This window comes from Saccostrea cucullata, unplaced genomic scaffold (assembly GCF_032062105.1).
Source record: "Saccostrea cucullata isolate Sc308-1 unplaced genomic scaffold, CSIRO_AGI_Scuc_v1 ctg10378, whole genome shotgun sequence".
NCBI classification, from domain to species: domain Eukaryota; kingdom Metazoa; phylum Mollusca; class Bivalvia; order Ostreida; family Ostreidae; genus Saccostrea; species Saccostrea cuccullata.
This window is the reverse complement of record NW_026924065.1, coordinates 4391-23193: the sequence shown is the minus strand read 5'-3', so window position 1 is coordinate 23193 and position 18803 is coordinate 4391. Positions and strand designations below refer to the sequence as shown.

At 34.2% G+C, this 18803-nt stretch overlaps 1 protein-coding gene and 1 pseudogene across 1 annotated transcript; one reads left to right on the top strand and one right to left on the bottom strand.

Annotated features, from left to right (window-relative positions):
- Positions 1-1071: 1071 nt before the first annotated feature.
- Positions 1072-4926, top strand: LOC134265639 (failed axon connections homolog; the record flags this gene model as incomplete). Its single annotated transcript, XM_062747866.1, has 5 exons — positions 1072-1207; positions 1573-1769; positions 2344-2555; positions 3625-3741; positions 3909-4926. Coding segments are annotated over 5 exons (802 nt in total), but the record flags the coding sequence as incomplete, so codon positions are not given.
- Positions 4927-4942: 16 nt separating this feature from the next.
- On the bottom strand, positions 4943-16919 carry LOC134265640 (failed axon connections homolog; annotated as a pseudogene).
- Positions 16920-18803: the final 1884 nt, after the last annotated feature.

Sequence of the window (18803 nt, the reverse complement as noted above, 5' to 3'; positions counted from 1 at the left end):
TAATGTTATTTTTGGATTAAAAACGTTTTAAAAAATTATTTCTTTAAGATTAAGTTATGTATAAAGTCGTAATATTTGAATGTACATTTAAATGATATTATTGTTGAAAGCATTCTTCTGTTACATGGACAAAGAAGTCTTGTGTTTATAAAATACGTAGTATGGAAGTCAAACTGGGTTAAAACGTTATTAATTTCCACAGGTGCCCGGGGACGGCCCGACCCCCCCCCCCCCCCCTTCCGTACCCCAAGGATTGGTTATTTGACCTTTTTTAATGAAATATTTTTCCATGACATATTCACAGAGTATAACAACTGGAAAATCCATTATAGCTAAAACAAGCCTTTTATATATATATATATATATATAAAACCTATACCATCTGATACTTAAAAAGGTAAAAAAGAACTCTTAGGGGTACGGACCAATTATGAAGGAAGGGGGATGGGAAGGCTCGTGGATTGAGCAACTGTGCTTGGGAGATTGTTCAGGTCTCTAGCACATTTTTACAAATTTGAATTGCGAAAATTCTCACATTATGAGTTTTTAAAGCACGATTGTAAAACAAAATTATATCACCATTTTGATTGAAAGTATCGTCGGATACCCAGAATATGTCCTCGTCTTTTAATCATCACCCGGTCAATAAGCATAGCTTTGTTAAAATTAAACGCGGAATGTAATAACAACGCAAAATGTAATTAACTGCATGGGATTATTACATTTTGCGTTATTACATCTTGCGTCGAGATCAACGCTGAATGTAAAATCGCAAAATGTAATGACGTTATTTTTAGATTATTACATTTTGTGTTGACCTCGACGTAAAATGTAATAACGTAAAATGTAATAATAACAAAAAGGATGTTTATATTCTTACATTTTGCATGATTACATTCTTTGTTGATCTCGACGCAAAATTTAAAAACGTAAAATGTAATAATCCCGATTTACTAAGTATTACATTTGTATTACATTTGCCTTGATGTTACATTTCGTGTATATGCGAGAAGATTGACCGTGGGTTTCCAACAATGGATTAATTGAAAGGAATGAAACATTTTTTCGCAGGAAAAAGTTTCTGACAGTTCCTACAAATGTGGTGGTGGTCCATCACTTCTTTGGAAGAGGGTTGATGGTTCCCAGCAAGTCGCCATTCCCAATGAAACTTGAGACGTTTCTACGCATGACTAAAACGCCATATATGGTGGGTGCTTTTATATAATATAAACCATTGCTTATTTTTTGTAATTTAGTTATATTCTAAACTATAGTTGTAATAGTGGCGCAGATCTATACAACCTGCGACAAAATCTTGTCAAACAGGAAAAATGGCCTTTTACTTTACTATCATCATGACACTCTGTCAAAAAGCAGGTTATATATTTGTATATAAAGATTTGATATTATTTATACCAGAAGTTAAAGATACATTGCATATAGTATACCAGCCATGCCTGAGGTTTGTAACAGTTATCCATCTCGATCGAGATGAAATTTAATTATTTTCGTTGATATATCCATACATTTAAAAAGTACGTAAGAATATATTAATTTCTAAAACCTTTTTAGAATGACCACAGCGGGAGAATGTCCAAGAAAGGTAAAACACCATGGATCAAATTCAATGACACAGAAGTTGCGGATTCCCAGTTCTGTATAGATTTCCTGAAAAAGAAAAACGGCATCGACCTGAATACAGAACTAAGTTCCCAGCAGAAAAGCGTAGCCAGGGCGTTCTTGAAACTGATTGAAGAAAACTTTTACTGGTATGACTGCCTAAGTATATGTACCCTTTCCAAACGCCCCCCCCCCCCCCCGACTGAAATTTATAAATATTGATGAGCATATATTATTTTTATATACTCTCCCTCCTTCATGAACTGAGTTTGGACAGTAGATATCGGCAACGTAACAAAACAATTTTTTCCCAAACACTATACCACATAATCTTTTCTTGACCTAAACTGCGACGTGCCTGTTGAAAGTTGGAAGGGGGGGACTATATATCTACGCTCCAATGTTCATTGCCTATGTTATGGGTACTTTGCAAAAAAAAAAAATGAATAAATAAAGTGGGGGCTAAGTCCCGCCTAGCCCCCCTCCGCCTCCCTGGTTCCAACGCCTTAAGAGTAATATTAATTATTAAAGATTTTGGTTGGAAATTAAAAAAGCTACATTTATACTACACAAAGTTTTAAAATAAACAATTCATTTTCTTTAAAAAATGTAACAAGTAGATTTTCTAACCATCTTGGTTCCAAATATTTAAGATACATGTACATGTATGTAATCAAAAGTTTTCCTTTAACTGTAATGACCACAGTCTGTTTTACATTTCAGGACGCTATGTATCGAACTGTTCTGTAATAAAGACAACATACCAGTGTTGAAAAGTTCAGCACCAGTTAAGGGATTTGGCTTTTGGCTGTATTATTGGTTTGTAAGACGTGCCATAAAAAACGCCACCTGGGGACACGGCATTGGACGCCATAGTGTGGAGGAAGTCTGGGGCATAGGTCAAGCTGATATTGAGGCTCTGTCTAACTATCTGGGTAGGTATTTAGGCTTTTAATCTCTTTAAAATATGAAATTTTATTGTAATAAATCAACTGTTGAACTCCCTGTAGCATTAACTTATCTGTCAGTAGCTTGTTTCGGTTTAAAATCTTACTCAGAGGATATTATTCTTGCGTATTGGATAATCTGGGATACATATAAACACAATATATCATATAGGTGATAGCGACATATTACTACATAAATATAGTAAGTTGACAATGGAAAACGGTTTGTTATACGAATTGTTAGTTAGCCCTTATTATCAATAATCAGTCAAACATTCAAATATGAAACAGATGTGGTAGACTCCAGTACAGTTGTATTCCAACACCATTTTTGGAAAATATGTCAATATATGACTGTAAGAAATACCACGTCGTCTATATATTTGAATGTCAAATTAAAGGCCACAGCAAGTACTTTTTTTTAATATGGAAGTTTTTGAATTATGAAATTTTGCTTCAAGGGAATCAAAATACAAGTCGACAAATAAATGTTTGGTAAATGTCCATCGAAATTGCAACAGATTATCAAAAGACATAATTGTACCCGATCTCCAAGACTATATAAATCTTATCAAAGACTTCTAAACTTATTAACTTCAGAGTACTTATCTGTAGAATCAGAGTAATTTTTAGCGAAGTAATTTTTGTTGGTGAGCAATCTCATCTTATAAAAATTCCAGTTTCATTTTGAAAACGTAGTTGTCTGTTACATTCCAAAGCTGATAAGTTTTAAATTTTTCGTGAAGAAAGTAGGGGGGGGGGGGGGGGAAAGCGTATAAAAGTCGTAAGTTTTGATGTTACTGACTTAAAAAAAAATGTGAATAAAATTTTCTAAAAGTTTTGTTGAGTTTTTGAAAATTGGTATACATCACTTCGAGAACATGCTAATTAGTGTATAAACGTACATAGCACAGTACGTCTTAGGTTTTCTCTTAATTACATTTTTTGTGCGGGGTAAAGATACATGTAGGAATTCTGTATTTTATGAAGTAATATGAATGATACATAATTTTTTTTTAATTCTGCTAGAATTATTTTGTATTCCGTATTTCTTCAGGTGATAAGAAATTCTTCATGGGAGACGCCCCCAGTGAAATAGACTGCTCTCTATTCGGAATGCTGACATTTCTTCTGGTTAGCATGCAGGGGACAAGATATGAAACATTTACCAAAGGTAGGATATAACAGAAAATCACTGTCCTGGAATTTTTTCTATATCTAGATTTGAAATGTCAATTGCAAACTTTATAAAAAACAATATTAATACATGTATTAATTATTAATTAATTTTCAGAACCTGAGGATTGGATAACCTTAATTATAACTTTTGTTAATTTCTAGAGAACCACCCCAATCTTGTGAGTTATTTCGATAGAATGAAGTCAACCTACTGGCCAGACTGGGACAACTTGACCACGGCCAGCGATAAGTTTACCGATGACCATGGCAACATTTATTTTTCTGAAAATATTCCCAAATGAAACATTGCTGGCAAACCAATTTCAAAATACTAGAAATTGTAGTAAATGTCTCATTTATGAGGAGAAAAAGAGAAATTCAATATATTTTTGTATTACAAGCTGTAAAATAAAAAATAACCCGGTGATGTAAATCGAGGTTAAGTACATGTCCACTATTACAATGTTACAATTTTGTACGCGTCATGGCAGAAGATCCCTGCCATGGCGGAATGAAAAAAACCCACATTTTACAGAGTTTCTATGTTGCACTTAGTTTTCCATGGGTAAGACTTTTTTCATCCGCGGCCTTGAATGATGACTGTTGCTGATATTTGCAATTTATTAAAAATTATTTAACATGTATACTTCTTACACTATTACTATCACTTGGTCCTCGAGGGTTCGAATCCCACTGGGACGTGGAGACTGGTCCTTCGGATGAGACCGTATAAACCGAGGTCCCGTGTCGCAGTAGGTGCTGGCACGAAACGGATCCCTCCCCGCTCAATGGCCCTAAGTGCCGAGTTTAGGACAAAATTTTTAGCCCTCCACCGGCAAGTGGTGGCGTCTCCATATGAGTGAAAAATTCTCAAGAGGGACGTTATACTTTTAGGTCATAACTCTTACTGGTCGCCCACACACGAGGCAAAGTGGTAAGCATTAGAGTCACGGAGTAAGAAGTTTATCCTTAGGTGGCGTGTTCGAATCCCACGGCAGGACATGAAGACGGGTCCTTTTGATAAGACCGTAAAAGTCGAGATCCCTGATCCAAGTCGCAGTAGGTACTTGCACGTAAAATATTCCTTATACTTAATAAAGACCGAGTACAGGTCAAAATTTGCTGCACTCAAAAAGCAAGGTTGCGTCTCAATTATAGGTGAAAAATTCATGAAAAAAATAAAACAAACACAATGCTTATAATCGAGTCAATTTAATTTGTTTACATATATTCATAAACCATTTTTGTTAAAACCACCTAAACGATCTTTATAAATAGTACAAGTACACAGTACTTGGGGCCTTCGTAACAAAGTATTTGACAATAACAATATTGTCAAGTTGTAGATTTTATTTATTTTTTTATTTACAGTACCATGGTCAGCTTACTGTATATTCTGTTTACTCAATATTAACTCTGGACTGCGCAATTTTAGATATCTTATTCTTGAGAAAAAATACCATACACTTTTTTTCCATATACTTATGAAAAAAACCTTAACAATACTATAATTTAAATATTTCTATAGTATCATTTGAATTATAAAAATTGTTGGAAATTAAAAAGTTTTCAATCGTCATTCAAAAAAGTTTAAGTGATCAAAATTATTTTCACCGTTTCGAAGAAGTAAAGAATTTTATTGTATATGCAAAATTGTAAATAAACCTTTTATTGAAAGATGCTTTGAGTCAAGTTCGCTTGCTTTGAGTTTTTCTGTTCTGAACAAAAATAAAATGGAAGCAAATAACACCGGACAAATCCCACCAGGCCGTCCGGAAAAATTGATTCTGGGGCAAAAGCTCATATGAGCTTTATGAAAAACGAATCACAACATGATCAATGATTTTAGTACATTTAACAATATTTACAATGAAAAATTGTAAAATGTTAAAGTACAGTAAAACCTCAAACATATACAACCTTCGTTCAAATGGTAACTTCTGGACTCAAAAATTTTAGTTCATGTTACTTGCGCATGGACTTTACAATATTTGGGTTTCCATATTACGAAAACGTTTGTGGTTGAATTTCCAATACAATACCTAAAGCAGTGTATGTTTAGGATTTAAAGCTATATTTAGGATCTTTCTTCTGGTGAATTGAAATAAATTTTCCCGTCATCATTTTCGTACTTGCTGCTTGTTAGAATGTGACTTTCCCAATCAGGCCAAAATCGTTGTTTCATCCGTTCACAGTAACGAACTATGTTTGGTAAATTTTCTGAAAGAAAAAAAATAACATCTGTATTCAACATTTATGTAAGGGACGGGGATATTCCATATGTACGCAGGCTAATATCCACGACCCAAAGTGTATGTGGATAGTAAGAGTCATACAGAAAATAAAAGTTTATTTGCAGAAACACTGGCATAAAACATATTTTTAAACACATATATAAAGGCTGTAACCTATAAATTGCCCTTTTTCGCGGATATAATTTATTCCGAACCGTTGCTCTTTCCTAACGCAAGTACTCCGGCATATATATAGCCTCCCCTATCGCGTAAGGTAACCAACCGTAGATATGCCTTGTTCCCTTTGTATACAGTGAATTATGATTTTCGATAACGATTCTCACGAAGAGCAGCCTGTTATACACTCTATAATAGCTTTCAATACTGACAAAGTACATTAATTAGCAGTTTGTCTTATCTCACAAGTTAGTGAGTAGAATGAAAAAAATGTGATGACAAATAACCATTACGAGCATAGGCGCTTGGGTCAAGGATACTGTATATTTTCTATATAATGTATTGTCGAGGAAATTCGAACTATACTCTTAACAATTTTTTTCAGTGTGCAGTGTTAATTTTTAGTTTTTTGCAAACCTTTCTGCTTCATATACACTAGAATGTCACGGAAATTCGATTTTATGCACGCTTTAAAAATGACATATCCCACTGTATACTAAAAAGAAACAAGGCTTGCAACTTCATTTGCCCCTTTCCGTGCCCCAGACTCGATTATTTCCTTTTAAAAGTTATATGCGCCGCTTACCAGCTGAATTACGAATCCCCATCTCTGCAAATAATTCTTATACAATGATAAAAATCCTCAGGTATAAACTTTTCATCCATCTTTATCTTATATTTTTAAATAATTATTTTCGGCATTTTCGCTCGTTTAATTCTTGTAATCACGGAAGTCCCCGGAATTACAACGTCCAAAACTCAAAACGGTCGGACAGAAAATTCTTTGAAAGCTCTAAAAATCGCAGGGATCAGAGTATTTGCCGATTTAAACTGTCTAAAACTTCTTACCTAATCACTGACAACATGATATTATTAACCGGTATCATTTATCAAAGGAAATTAAACTTTAATATATAGACAGAAGGGGGGGGGGGGGGGGGGAGTTATACCTTATCTAAAACACTTGTATTTTAGGCGAAACGTTATTAGATAAATTTAAGAATATATTAAACATTTCGGCTATTTTATTTGTACAACAACTGCATGTTTTTCTTTACTATAACTACAGGTGACCAAACTTGATCTGAAAGACGCGAAAGGTGTGTATATGCCTGCAGCCAGAATATATTTACCAGCTGAAACTTATTAAACAATTTATCTGATTGCATAAAAATATTTTTACCAAAAAAATACAAAAAATCTAGTTTTGAATATGCAGCTCAAAACACATATCAGTAACGCCAGAATTCGTTGCTTAATCAAAATCCTTTACGCATGGAAAGGAGGGGGGGGGGGGATTTAAGTTGGCATCTACATATACATTGTCCCCTACCTCAGTATATTTCTTTCATCGTAACGAAAGTTATCCCCATCACCTTCTACCCTTCACACGTTTTACACTTTGGTGCCAAATGGTTATTTTATCTTTTCGAGAGAGAGAGAGAGAGAGAGAGAGAGAGAGAGAGAGAGAGAGAGAGAGAGAGAGAAGAGAGAGAGAGAGTTTATGCCCATGAAATATTTATGGAACTTCCCACACCTTTCTCATGAAATACAGTTTTAAGTTTAAACAGCTTTTCTTTCTTTCTTTCTTCTCTTTTTTTGTTTTTTTTTTTAAAGAGAGATTTCTTCATTTGATTTTTTTTTTGCTCGTTTAAGTTTTCACGCAATTATTGATTTCGATTAATACACACTTTTGAACAAGTGGACGAGACCCACCCCCCCTTTCCTTCTACATATTGAAGTTTAATTTCCTTTGGTAAGTGATACAAGTTAATAATATCATATTGTCAGTGATTAGGTAAGAAGTTTTAGACAGTTTAAATCGGCAAATACTCTGATCCCTGCGATTTTTAGAGCTGTCAAAGAATTTTCTGTCCGCCCGTTTTGGGTTTTGGACGTTGTAATTCCGGGGACTTCCGTGATTACAGAATAAAACGAGCGAAAAATGCCGAAAATAATTATTTAAAAATATAAGATGGATGAAAAGTTTATACCTGAGGATTTTTATTATTGTATACGAATTATTTGCAGTGATGGGGATTCGTAATTCAGCTGGTAAGCGGCGCATATAACTTTTAGAAGGAAAAAATCGAGTCTGGGGCACGGAAAGGGGCAAATGAAGTTGCAAGGCTGAGCCTTGTTTCTTTTTAGTATTACAGTGGGATATGTCATTTTTAAAGCGTGCATAAAACCGAATTTCCGTGACATTCTAGTGTATATGAAGCAGAAAGGTTTGCAAAAAAACTAAAAATTAACACTGCACACTGAAAAAAATTGTTACGAGTATAGTTCGAATTTCCTCGACAACACATTATGTAGGAAAAATACAGTATCCTTGACCCAAGCGCCTATGCTATTGAAAAATACGAGACGACGCGTACGATAGCCTGTATCTGCAGAAAAAGTCGTGAAAACAATCAAAAACCAAGGTCCCATAAAACGGTTTAGAGTTGGTATGATGAAAAAGCCCTAAGTACATAATAGCCCTGAGTTCTGATTTATGGGTCTTAATTTGAAACTATACACTGGCAGGTACATTAACGTCTGTGAGTGAAATATTCTTGAATGAGACGTAAAATAACATACAACCAACCAAAAAAAGGAATGGAAGGCAACAGCAGTATTGTTCTACTATCAAGAGGTTTTTTTTTTAACAAATAAGCCCTGTTTATGAGACAAAAATACAGATCAACCAATAAAGGAGTACAATCAATACCCATTGGAATTCCATCAAAATTTTTGCTGACATGGTCTCCAGAGACTGCACACATATATCTAGGTAGTAATTCAGAAAATCTAGCATATTTTTGTCACCTGCTTTCAATGAAGGTAAGGGATATTAATTTAGGTCTGTCTGTCATCCGTCTGTCTGTCTGTCTGTCAGACTTTCGTTTCTGCAAGATATCTCGAGAACTTTTTAAATGCAGACATTTTACAAAACAACTCTCTTTGACCTTGGAAAGCTAAGCCCCTACTTATTTTGAGGTCAAACAATCAAGGGTCAAAGTCATAAATTCATAAATTTTGTCTGTTTAAACACTTTCATTTCTGCGCGATATTTGCGAGAGGCCATTGCAGTGAAATTTTACCACAGCTCCCCATGACCTAAGAAGGATCCATATTTATTTTGAGGTTAAAAGTTCAAAGGTCAAGGCCGTAACCTCATGCATTCGGAGTGCATGTAAATCTTTCATTTCCGGGTGATATCACAAGAAGCTTTTCAAATATCACCTACTTTCAGCAGGGGACAATAACTTTTTACCCACCTCTTACATATCTATCGTGTTTTGAGTTCGGCATGTTCAATATTATCATGGTTAACATTCCAAACATCGCGCAGTCTACTTCGCTGGGCTCTGATCCCATGAAAAACTCTTTGTCCCCTGAAATGAAAATAAAATCCACACAATTTATCTTTATAATAATGTTAAATTATGTAATTATATAACGACTTTTAACAAGCCCATGTTTTAGAAAAGAGAAATTTTCAAATTTTAATTCTTTATATATTACCAAGAAAGTTAGATATTGCAGTCATGTCATCCACAGCTATGGACCAGACCTCGTCCGGGGTGTGTCGGCCTATACCATGGCCCCACGTCTCTTTCTTGATGACGCGCTTGAGGAACCAAATGGTGAGCCAGAGTTTCAGCCCTTTGTACGGTATAACCTTCTCTACTGTTGATGTGTCCTCGCCGAACATTTCAATGCACATCGTCCTGTAACATTGTAGAATCTCATTATGTATCATTTACATTCCATGGTTGTGCTTTGTCGCTTACTTCTATAATGACCGACATACATGTAAACTACGTGAGAATTATAGTGGATTACACAAATGGCCCGCTGCTCTATCATATGTCAGTATAATTATTTACCCATCCTCCTTAAAAAGGAGTTTTAAGACCTCTCAACTCTTTTGATTGCATGGTAAACTCATCCAATATGAAGCGCAAATATAGCGGGTAAGAACTAAGCAAGAGGCCCATGGGCCACACTGCTCATCACAGCCCTTACTTAATTGCATAAGATCTCATTTAAAACAAGCGGGATTTAGAATACGTCAGTAAATAATTATGAAATTAGCTGTTAATATGTACATTTTGTCCATTTTGCTGTAACAAATACATGTACTTGCGTCAGACAGATTTAAATCATTTTTGACAAAACAGAAAAAATGGCTGCTATTACGTGTGTTCGTTCAACAAGACGGAAATAAAAAAAAAAACCCTGCCTTGTCGCATTTAACTGGAGACCAATTAAAAAAATGTTCAAATTTTTACTATTAATAAGAATTAAAGTGTGAAATTCAAATAGCCCCCCTGAGGTCAAGGTCGTTGAATTCATAAAATTCTCTCTGTATTAACATTTTCCGAGCGAAGAAGCCTATGAGATTTTGCAGTGAAATTTTTATACCAAAACTCTCTATGGTCCAAGGAAGAACCTATTGATTTTGAGGTCAAACGTTCAAAGTTCAAGGTCGTAAATTCATATATTCTGTCTGTGTGTTAAACTTTTATTTTCGGGCGATATTTCGAAAAGTTTATGATCTTTTGCGTTGAAATTTTTTAAACCATAACTCCATATTGCCTCGCCTGGCCCTCCTAAAGCTTCCCCTCCTTTTGATCCTTCTAGATCCGCGCTTGCTCTCTTTTTTCCTGAAGGACACAGATTCTCTGAATGAGCTTATTATATAGAAATAAAAGACATTTTACCAATATAGATTTTCTTCCGTCATCTTTTGAAACGCCCTGGCCACTGCTCGATCTGAGGGAGGCAGGTCGTCATTAACGTCCACGCCTCTTTTTTTATATAATCAATGCAGAACTGGGAATCAGCTATAGATTTCCCGTCATACTCTATCCAAGGTGTTTTTCTTTTGGAGGAAAACTTTCCCGAGTGATCGTTCTACAAATAAGCATTCATGAAGAAATCGATTAACCTTGTCGTGCGCATCCTCGTAATCATCAAAAAACTAGCCTAGATAATTTCAAACAACGTTTCCAAAATGCATGTTTCTTTATAATTTGGGAAATCTTTTATAATTAAGGAAATCTTTTGCAGTGTTTTTTTTTTTTTTTTTTTTTTTTACATAGTACAGTACATGTACATGTATGTGCAGTTGAGAAAATATCGATTTAAATATAAATTTGTAAATTTTCTGAAAATGTTAATTTCAAGTAAAAATTTCTGATTCAATATTCTTAACATGTCAGTTGTTTTATCTTTCAATAAAGAAAAGAACATGTTCTTAGAATTTTCAGTGATATTTACACTTATAATACATGTAATTCAGATGTACAGTACTGATGAACTACACTCAGCAAAGAGAAAGACCATAAATAAAACAAAATCAGTTAACTCGAGTACATTTTAGCATCCACGTTCCCTATATATATATTGTACCCAAGGGATTCCCCGACGTAGATTTCCTGATATATTTATCTGTTTTCATTTTCTCCCTGTCACAAACGATTGATTTTCCCCCACCACCAAACTAAATATAGATTTTCCCAACGTTTGTGGTTCTTGATCTTATGACATTATTTGTGAAACATCTGGTTGCATAACGCCAGCATCCTACTATACCGTTATCTCTATTAATTAAGAAAATGGGTGACTAAAAAAACTGAATTGCCATAATAAAATTTCAAGTGAGTCTGTTTCGTAGAATTCGTGTCTAGCGTAGGTTATATTAATTGAAGATTTATCCCCCCCCCCCTTTTAGCCTTAAGTTTAAAGTTGCTTGAATTATGTATTGTAAATGACATGTATATTTTAAGTTTCAAATCATGCATTTAAATCCCCAAGGCATATTAATGTTTTTCTTTTTACTTCTACGAAAGCTTATTGGGCTCAATTTGATAACGTAAATAAATATTTTTTTTCGTGTTTTAACGCGAAGTTTTGTCAATTTACGCGAACTTTTCACGAAACACGAAATTACTGCGATACTAAAACCAGTATAGCGCGAAACAATCGCAATGTAAAGCAGAAAGAGTGCGAATATAGTATAGCATGTTTTTGCCTTTCGATGTAAAAAAAAAACAACAACAAATCCGTCAAATGAATTGAAATCGATTTTAGCATTATAAGATTGTTATCCAGCTGAAGCCTGATGTTCTAAAGAAAAAGTCACACTTTAATAAAATGTGGTGTCACGCATACTAACCCGGCTTAGTTTATTGTATATGCTTGTACAAAAAAGGGTAAAATTGGATTGCATTGTAGCGGTGAATAACTTTCATCACACATGTTGAAGTTGTTGTTAGTGTGAACATAAAAAAAATTTCCTCTGAAACAACAATAAATTCACAGTTATGTGACAGCGTAATTTTTTAAAAAGCTTTTGCTACTCTAAAATATATACATGTAGTAAAAAAATATATGCATGTGTTATATAGAGAGATTAATTCACAACAATTTTATGCACGTATTACTTTAATTAAGGTATTTTATATTCACGTTCATGTATAAGTATACTTTTCATTGTATATAGCGATATTCAAGTTTCTTTTCCAAACAAGAATTTATTCAGCAATCATTATCAGAATTTCGTCTTTGACTGTGGTAAAATTTAAACTGAACTGAAAAGTCCTTTTCTATTTTAGACATTAAGTATAAACATATTTGTTAGATTACTCATAATTATTTATTATTAGCTTTAAATTATGATCGAGGTTTTGGTCGATTTCGCCAACGTACATGTACCCTCCTCTCCCCACCTCCACTCACCCTAAAAAACCCGCACTGGAATAGGCTTAAAATAATTTGAAATCTCCTGCGTGCCTTTCATCCTTTTCTTACTAAATTTTTTTGTATCTATGCCATCATCATAAACGGTAATCACAGGCTGCACGTGACATCTTACCAACATGACCAATGTCAAGGTTTTATGACACTGGTCTTCTACACAAATCCTTGAAAAAAATCGCTTTTAAAAAGTCGGGCCAGGAAGCTACTGTTTTATTTGTTCCCGGTCTACGACTGAAACAAATAAGAAAACGGGCTTTCCTGCAGGAAAGTTTAGGGGAAAATATAAAGTACCCATTTTGTAGGATTTGTTACTACATGTATAGTAATACCTCCAATGAAATATCGGAGATTGGTTTATAAAAGTGTCATGTTGTAAATTTTGTATTTACCGGGTGGGAGTAAATACAAAATTTACAATGTGACAACTAAATTTTGTATTTACTAGTAAATCTTTTTTATTTGCAAGAACTTTATTTTCGTGTAATTACGCGAGACAGTGTGCTCATGAAAATTTAATTCTCGCCTACAATTAATAACATTCCTTCAGATTATATATAGTAACAACAGTTCGTAAACCATGTGTCTCAAGAGTCAATAACCATATCACGAAAATATGGTATCGCAAAAATTTAATGATCTTCAAAATACTCTTAATGATTGTTATTTGTTAATAATAATTAACCTTGCGTCATGTAAAACCACAAACCCAACTTTTGTCAAGGCTTTGTGAAGAGGTATGAATTATCACAAACCTCGACATTGTGAAGATTCCAGAGCAGACGCGGATCTCTAAAAAACATCAGAGTTGGGATCAGATGCCCCGAAGGAGGCGAAGGCGGTCCAATCCCTTGTGCTCCTTGATAGATTTACGGTAAAAGATTCACAGAAAAATCATTGTGGAAAAATGAGCTAACAATTCATAGAAAAACGTCAGTCAACGTTCGACTTGACGATAGATTTCATCTGCTAACTAGACCATTGTATTGACCATATGATTGACGTATTGATGATGTTAAACGAGACTGTTGTTTTCATCAACTTATTTGTCTATAACTTGTTTTATTTTGATTAGGAAATTGTTCGTATCTAGGGGATGTTCTTGTATTTCGATTCAAATGGGAGACAGTCACAATTAACCATGATAACGGCAAGCTTCTTATGGAGGTGATGAGGTGATGATGGTATTTATACTACTACATGTAGTAATTTGCTACATATGAATAAAGAGGAAAAGTTGAAGCCATAAAATTTATCCTCAAGACTAGTGTCGTTTTTAGGTTGAAATTATACATTCGTATAACGGCCTCAGGCAGACAATTTGGTTCCTAGGTCCGACAAAACGCATAACGCATAACGCATTTGACATACATGTATTTTGTACTGTTTTTAGTTATGTAAACTCAGGCCCATCACCGTTGAACACCAACGAATGAAAATGAGATTAAGCTCCGCCCAGTCAGTGACGTAAGCGGTCAAACATCTCATCGACCAGTCCAACATCTCATTCAGCAGTCCAACATCGATTTTTTATGCCCGCTCAGCAAAACATTAGAACTGTTAAGACTTTTTTCGTAAAATTTTGAATAGGAACAAATTTTCAAAGGTAAAACAATGACTTTTTTGCTAGCAAAGTATCCGGATATGAAATAGATGTCTCAGACTCTGTCGTGTGTTTATTATTATGTCGTTTACTGATTTTTATTTGAAAATTAAAATAACCTAGTAAACGACTATTATAGTCGTGTACCTATAGTTTAATTTTCGATCTCCAAAATCTAAATAGATATTGTCAATCAGAAATTCAAAGATCTAAGGTCATCATGGTCATTGTTTTGTTACTTTACTTAGAAATTTAAGAACTCTGACCCCCTTCCCTTCTCAATCTGCACATATACTCACAACGTATGGAGTTTTCGTCATCCGTAAAAACGTCTCCAATTTTAAAGGAAAGGGGGAGACACTTGGTGCAAATGGACCTCTGCCGATTTGATACAGAATGACCACATCCGGTGGGACTTGATGACGCCTTGTTGACCTGTAAATAATGAATAAATCAGATCAGATCCTTACAATGCAGTAGCTATATACGTAATAATTGTGCTCTCTCGATCTATATGGTGCATGAGGATGAGCCGATTGTCTTCACCGCGATATCTTAAGATTTATTATACATGTATATGTGTCCTAAAACTTAAAGGTGGGAGGTAATATTATTTTATATTATTTTATTCACTTCACTGTGTACATTTAAGGTTCATCGATACTCTGATAAAGAGAGATAACTCTTAATGACATGTTTATTTTCCCATAAATATATATAGAATTTTAATAAAATGCTTATAAAATTGTATTAAACCTCTTAAGAATAAATTACCCCACTATACATTATAAGAGAGACTTTCTCTCTTATAATGTATAATGGGGTATTTTCTTGAGGAGCGATTATTTTGTGGTTTTGATGATTTGTTCCTATTGCAAACATGATGAATAAGTATACTAAATATAAATTGTGAAAAAAATGTCAAATAAGGGTTGAATATATTGGGCGGGATGGGGGGGTGGGGGGGGGGGGTGGGGGTTGGCCCTGTCCAGAAGTACCTGTGCCTCCACCCAGTAAATTTAAAACGATAGTATAAAACTAGTATCATATTATATGGCAAAAATAACAAGATTTTTTTTTTTACTGAAAGCAAATCTCGATCGGCAATGACTTAATCCTTTAGGGTGATAATGAACGCAATATATATGTACAAATGTACATAAAAAGTCACTATCGATTCACTGGGACTGTAGCCATGCAGCTTTTATTGCGAAAGAAAGATCTTCATATCCTTAATCAGAAAAAAGCAATACATGCTGCATTTTCATTTCCTGACAAACTTTTTCCGTTGACTTCTATGGTCTTTATCGATCTAAGCATTTATATCTTTGACCAGAAACAATTTCGAGCTTTCGACAATTTTGACGGTGTGTTCGTACCTATAGGAGAGGTACACGCATTCCTTAGGGCCCAATCATCCTCATCCTAACCCCCCCCCCCCCCCCCCGGTGAAAAAAGGGTATTATCTGATATTTTATAAATTTTCTTCATTTCTTTGCGAATGAGAATATTAATTACAATATAATTACACTCGTCTGTTTTAATTTAAAAAAAAATCGCAAGAATTGAGCTTCTTTTGTTCATTATCATATCACAGTGAATAACATATATATTTTTTTAATTTACTTAAAATTGTTGATAAAGTAATATTTAAAGTACAAATACTAGCTCCCTTGTCTTTCTTAAATTATGAAAAATGACATTGTTAATCTAAGCGACATATGTAATGATCTAGCCCTGGGTGCGTTTACACGTGGACCATTATACATATATTGTTGAATGTTTGAAAACTGAATGGAAATTTTTTTCACGCTCCCAAAATATTATTTACTGTAATGCTCTTTTAAATCCTAACATATAAAAAAGTTCGTCGATGACGAAACCCCATGGAGTCAAGTTTCTATCATTTGCTATGCTACAGTTTCAATATTTATAAATAAATATATATTTTTCTCTCAAATAAAATATTTGAAATTATAGGCATGATTTATCGGTATCTAAACAAAATAATGAAAAAGATAATAAAAAAATGTGGAACAATAATTCACCAATTTAGGCAGTGTATGATATTTGCAATAAAGATGTGAATTGAGATCTTATATAAAATAAAATGGTCTCAGTATAAAATATACCCTATAGACTCTATAGATAGAAAGAGTTTAAATGCCCCGAACGTTGAACAGCTGGCTTACGTTGACCGATGGGTTACCTCCTATCGGGCGAACGAAAAAGTAAAATATATACATACCACTTGTATAGAAATGATCCAAGTCTGCATATTATCAAGGTTAATATTATAACAATTCCAGCAATCAAAATTTCTAGTAACATTTTCGCTGTAAGTCTTGTCTGTCTGCATATATATATCCCCGGCCCATTGGTTTTAAGAACCCCACAAGTGCAGAACGACTAGTGTCAAAATAATGGACCCTGCATATATTTTATTAACTTAATCGATCACTTTCTTCCCGTTTTTCTCAACATAATATCACAAAGTGAGAGAGTTTTTAATTAAAATCAGCGGATTCAGATGCGACATTTATCAAGTACGCGCTAATTAGTTTCTAAACGTAATGCTAGACTCCCCCTTTGAGAGTTGGAAGTGGAATCGTCCACAGTTTGTTGACATTTGAGAACTTCCTTTCGGCTGTGTATACACAACATGTGGATGGCAAAGGAGATATATTTACCCATATGCTGACATAAAATACCGGGTTAGTGGGATCTTCTCTATCATGGGTGAGTATTTCTGCATAAATCGGTTGTTATTCGAGATTCACCGACCATGTTAAAAATGTCGAAGCATGACACTCGTGCAATAAACATTAGCCGTCTTATTCTATAAATTTGACAGTTTCTCCCTTCTGCGTGTTTACATATTTAATACAGGGGTCACCATTTACAAACCATAGTTTGTTTTTGGACTCTTTGTCAATGAAGACATTTTTATAACAATGATTACAAGTAGATTAGCTTTTGCAAATTACCCAGAAAAATTCAAGATGGCGGATCTTTGGAAACCCTCATCATCAACATTATCCGACACGAAAAGGCATGCGACCTACTGTGAAAAAACCTGGTTAAGGACGAACTCGTTATTTAAGACATAAAACACCACATCAGACCCCCTGTGTTGGCTGTTGAAATATGTGACAGGGGTGAATTTGAAACTGGGAGGAAAATGTAATAGAATATGTGTAGCACTGCCACTGGGATATAATTAGTTTCATGCTATCTCACCACGGGAACCTGACCTAGGTCAATATTTATGAGTCACTTCTAAATGCTCCTTTTGTCCAAACTGTGTGTATACTAAAGATAAAATCACTGGAAACTTTCCTGTACCATGTATACAGTCCTAAGGAATGTGCTAACTAATAAATATATAAAATGCTAGGTTAACAATGCACCTCTGTACAGGTATACACTTTGTATTCAGATGTACATCTATTTGAAATTGTTGATTATTGACACATGTGAACATATTTCTAGTATTCACAGTCAATCATACTGAGCTTCAGTTACAGTATAAATATAACCAGATAATGTCATATAGTACATATACTGCATTTTATGGCCATCTCTCTGCTTACTCTGTCAGTCATATACAACTGAAGTTTAATCAATCAACATATTTTTTGTTTATTAGATGAAATGTGTTTACATGGTGAGAAAGAATAAATTACAAAAGACATTCATTAAGCAAATTATTATGAGATCGATACATAAGTTAGTTTAGTCATAATTAAGATTTCCTTTAAAATGCATGCACATATTGTAAATGTACTGTCATATGTGATATATATAAGACTGCTGGTATTATGATTGCCATGGAAACACCCCTCTACCCCCCATCCCTTCTTATTTTCATGTTTGATATGTGTTTGATAACTTTGATGAATCTGTAATCATTATAGATTTAGCCTTGACAAGTTTTAGATTTCATTCTTGCAAAATAATACTTTGGGTTTACAAGAAATATTTCATAAATTGGTCATTGAACTCAATAAGGTACAGAGCATGCTGCAATAATACTTAAAATGGCTTTGCATTCCCCTTCCTTGAAAAATAAAATGGTGGAAAATTTAAGTGAATGAGATAAAGATTGAGATTGAGTTTATGGCTCTAGAGCCTGATGTGTTTAAAACAGGAAAACAACAGCCCATAATTTGAATTGTCTTCACAATGTAACAAACAAAATCATTTGACAATCAGTCATTATGCACAACTGTGCCATATCATTTTCAAATAAAACTTTGTGTGACTGAGCTACATAACCACAATGAATTA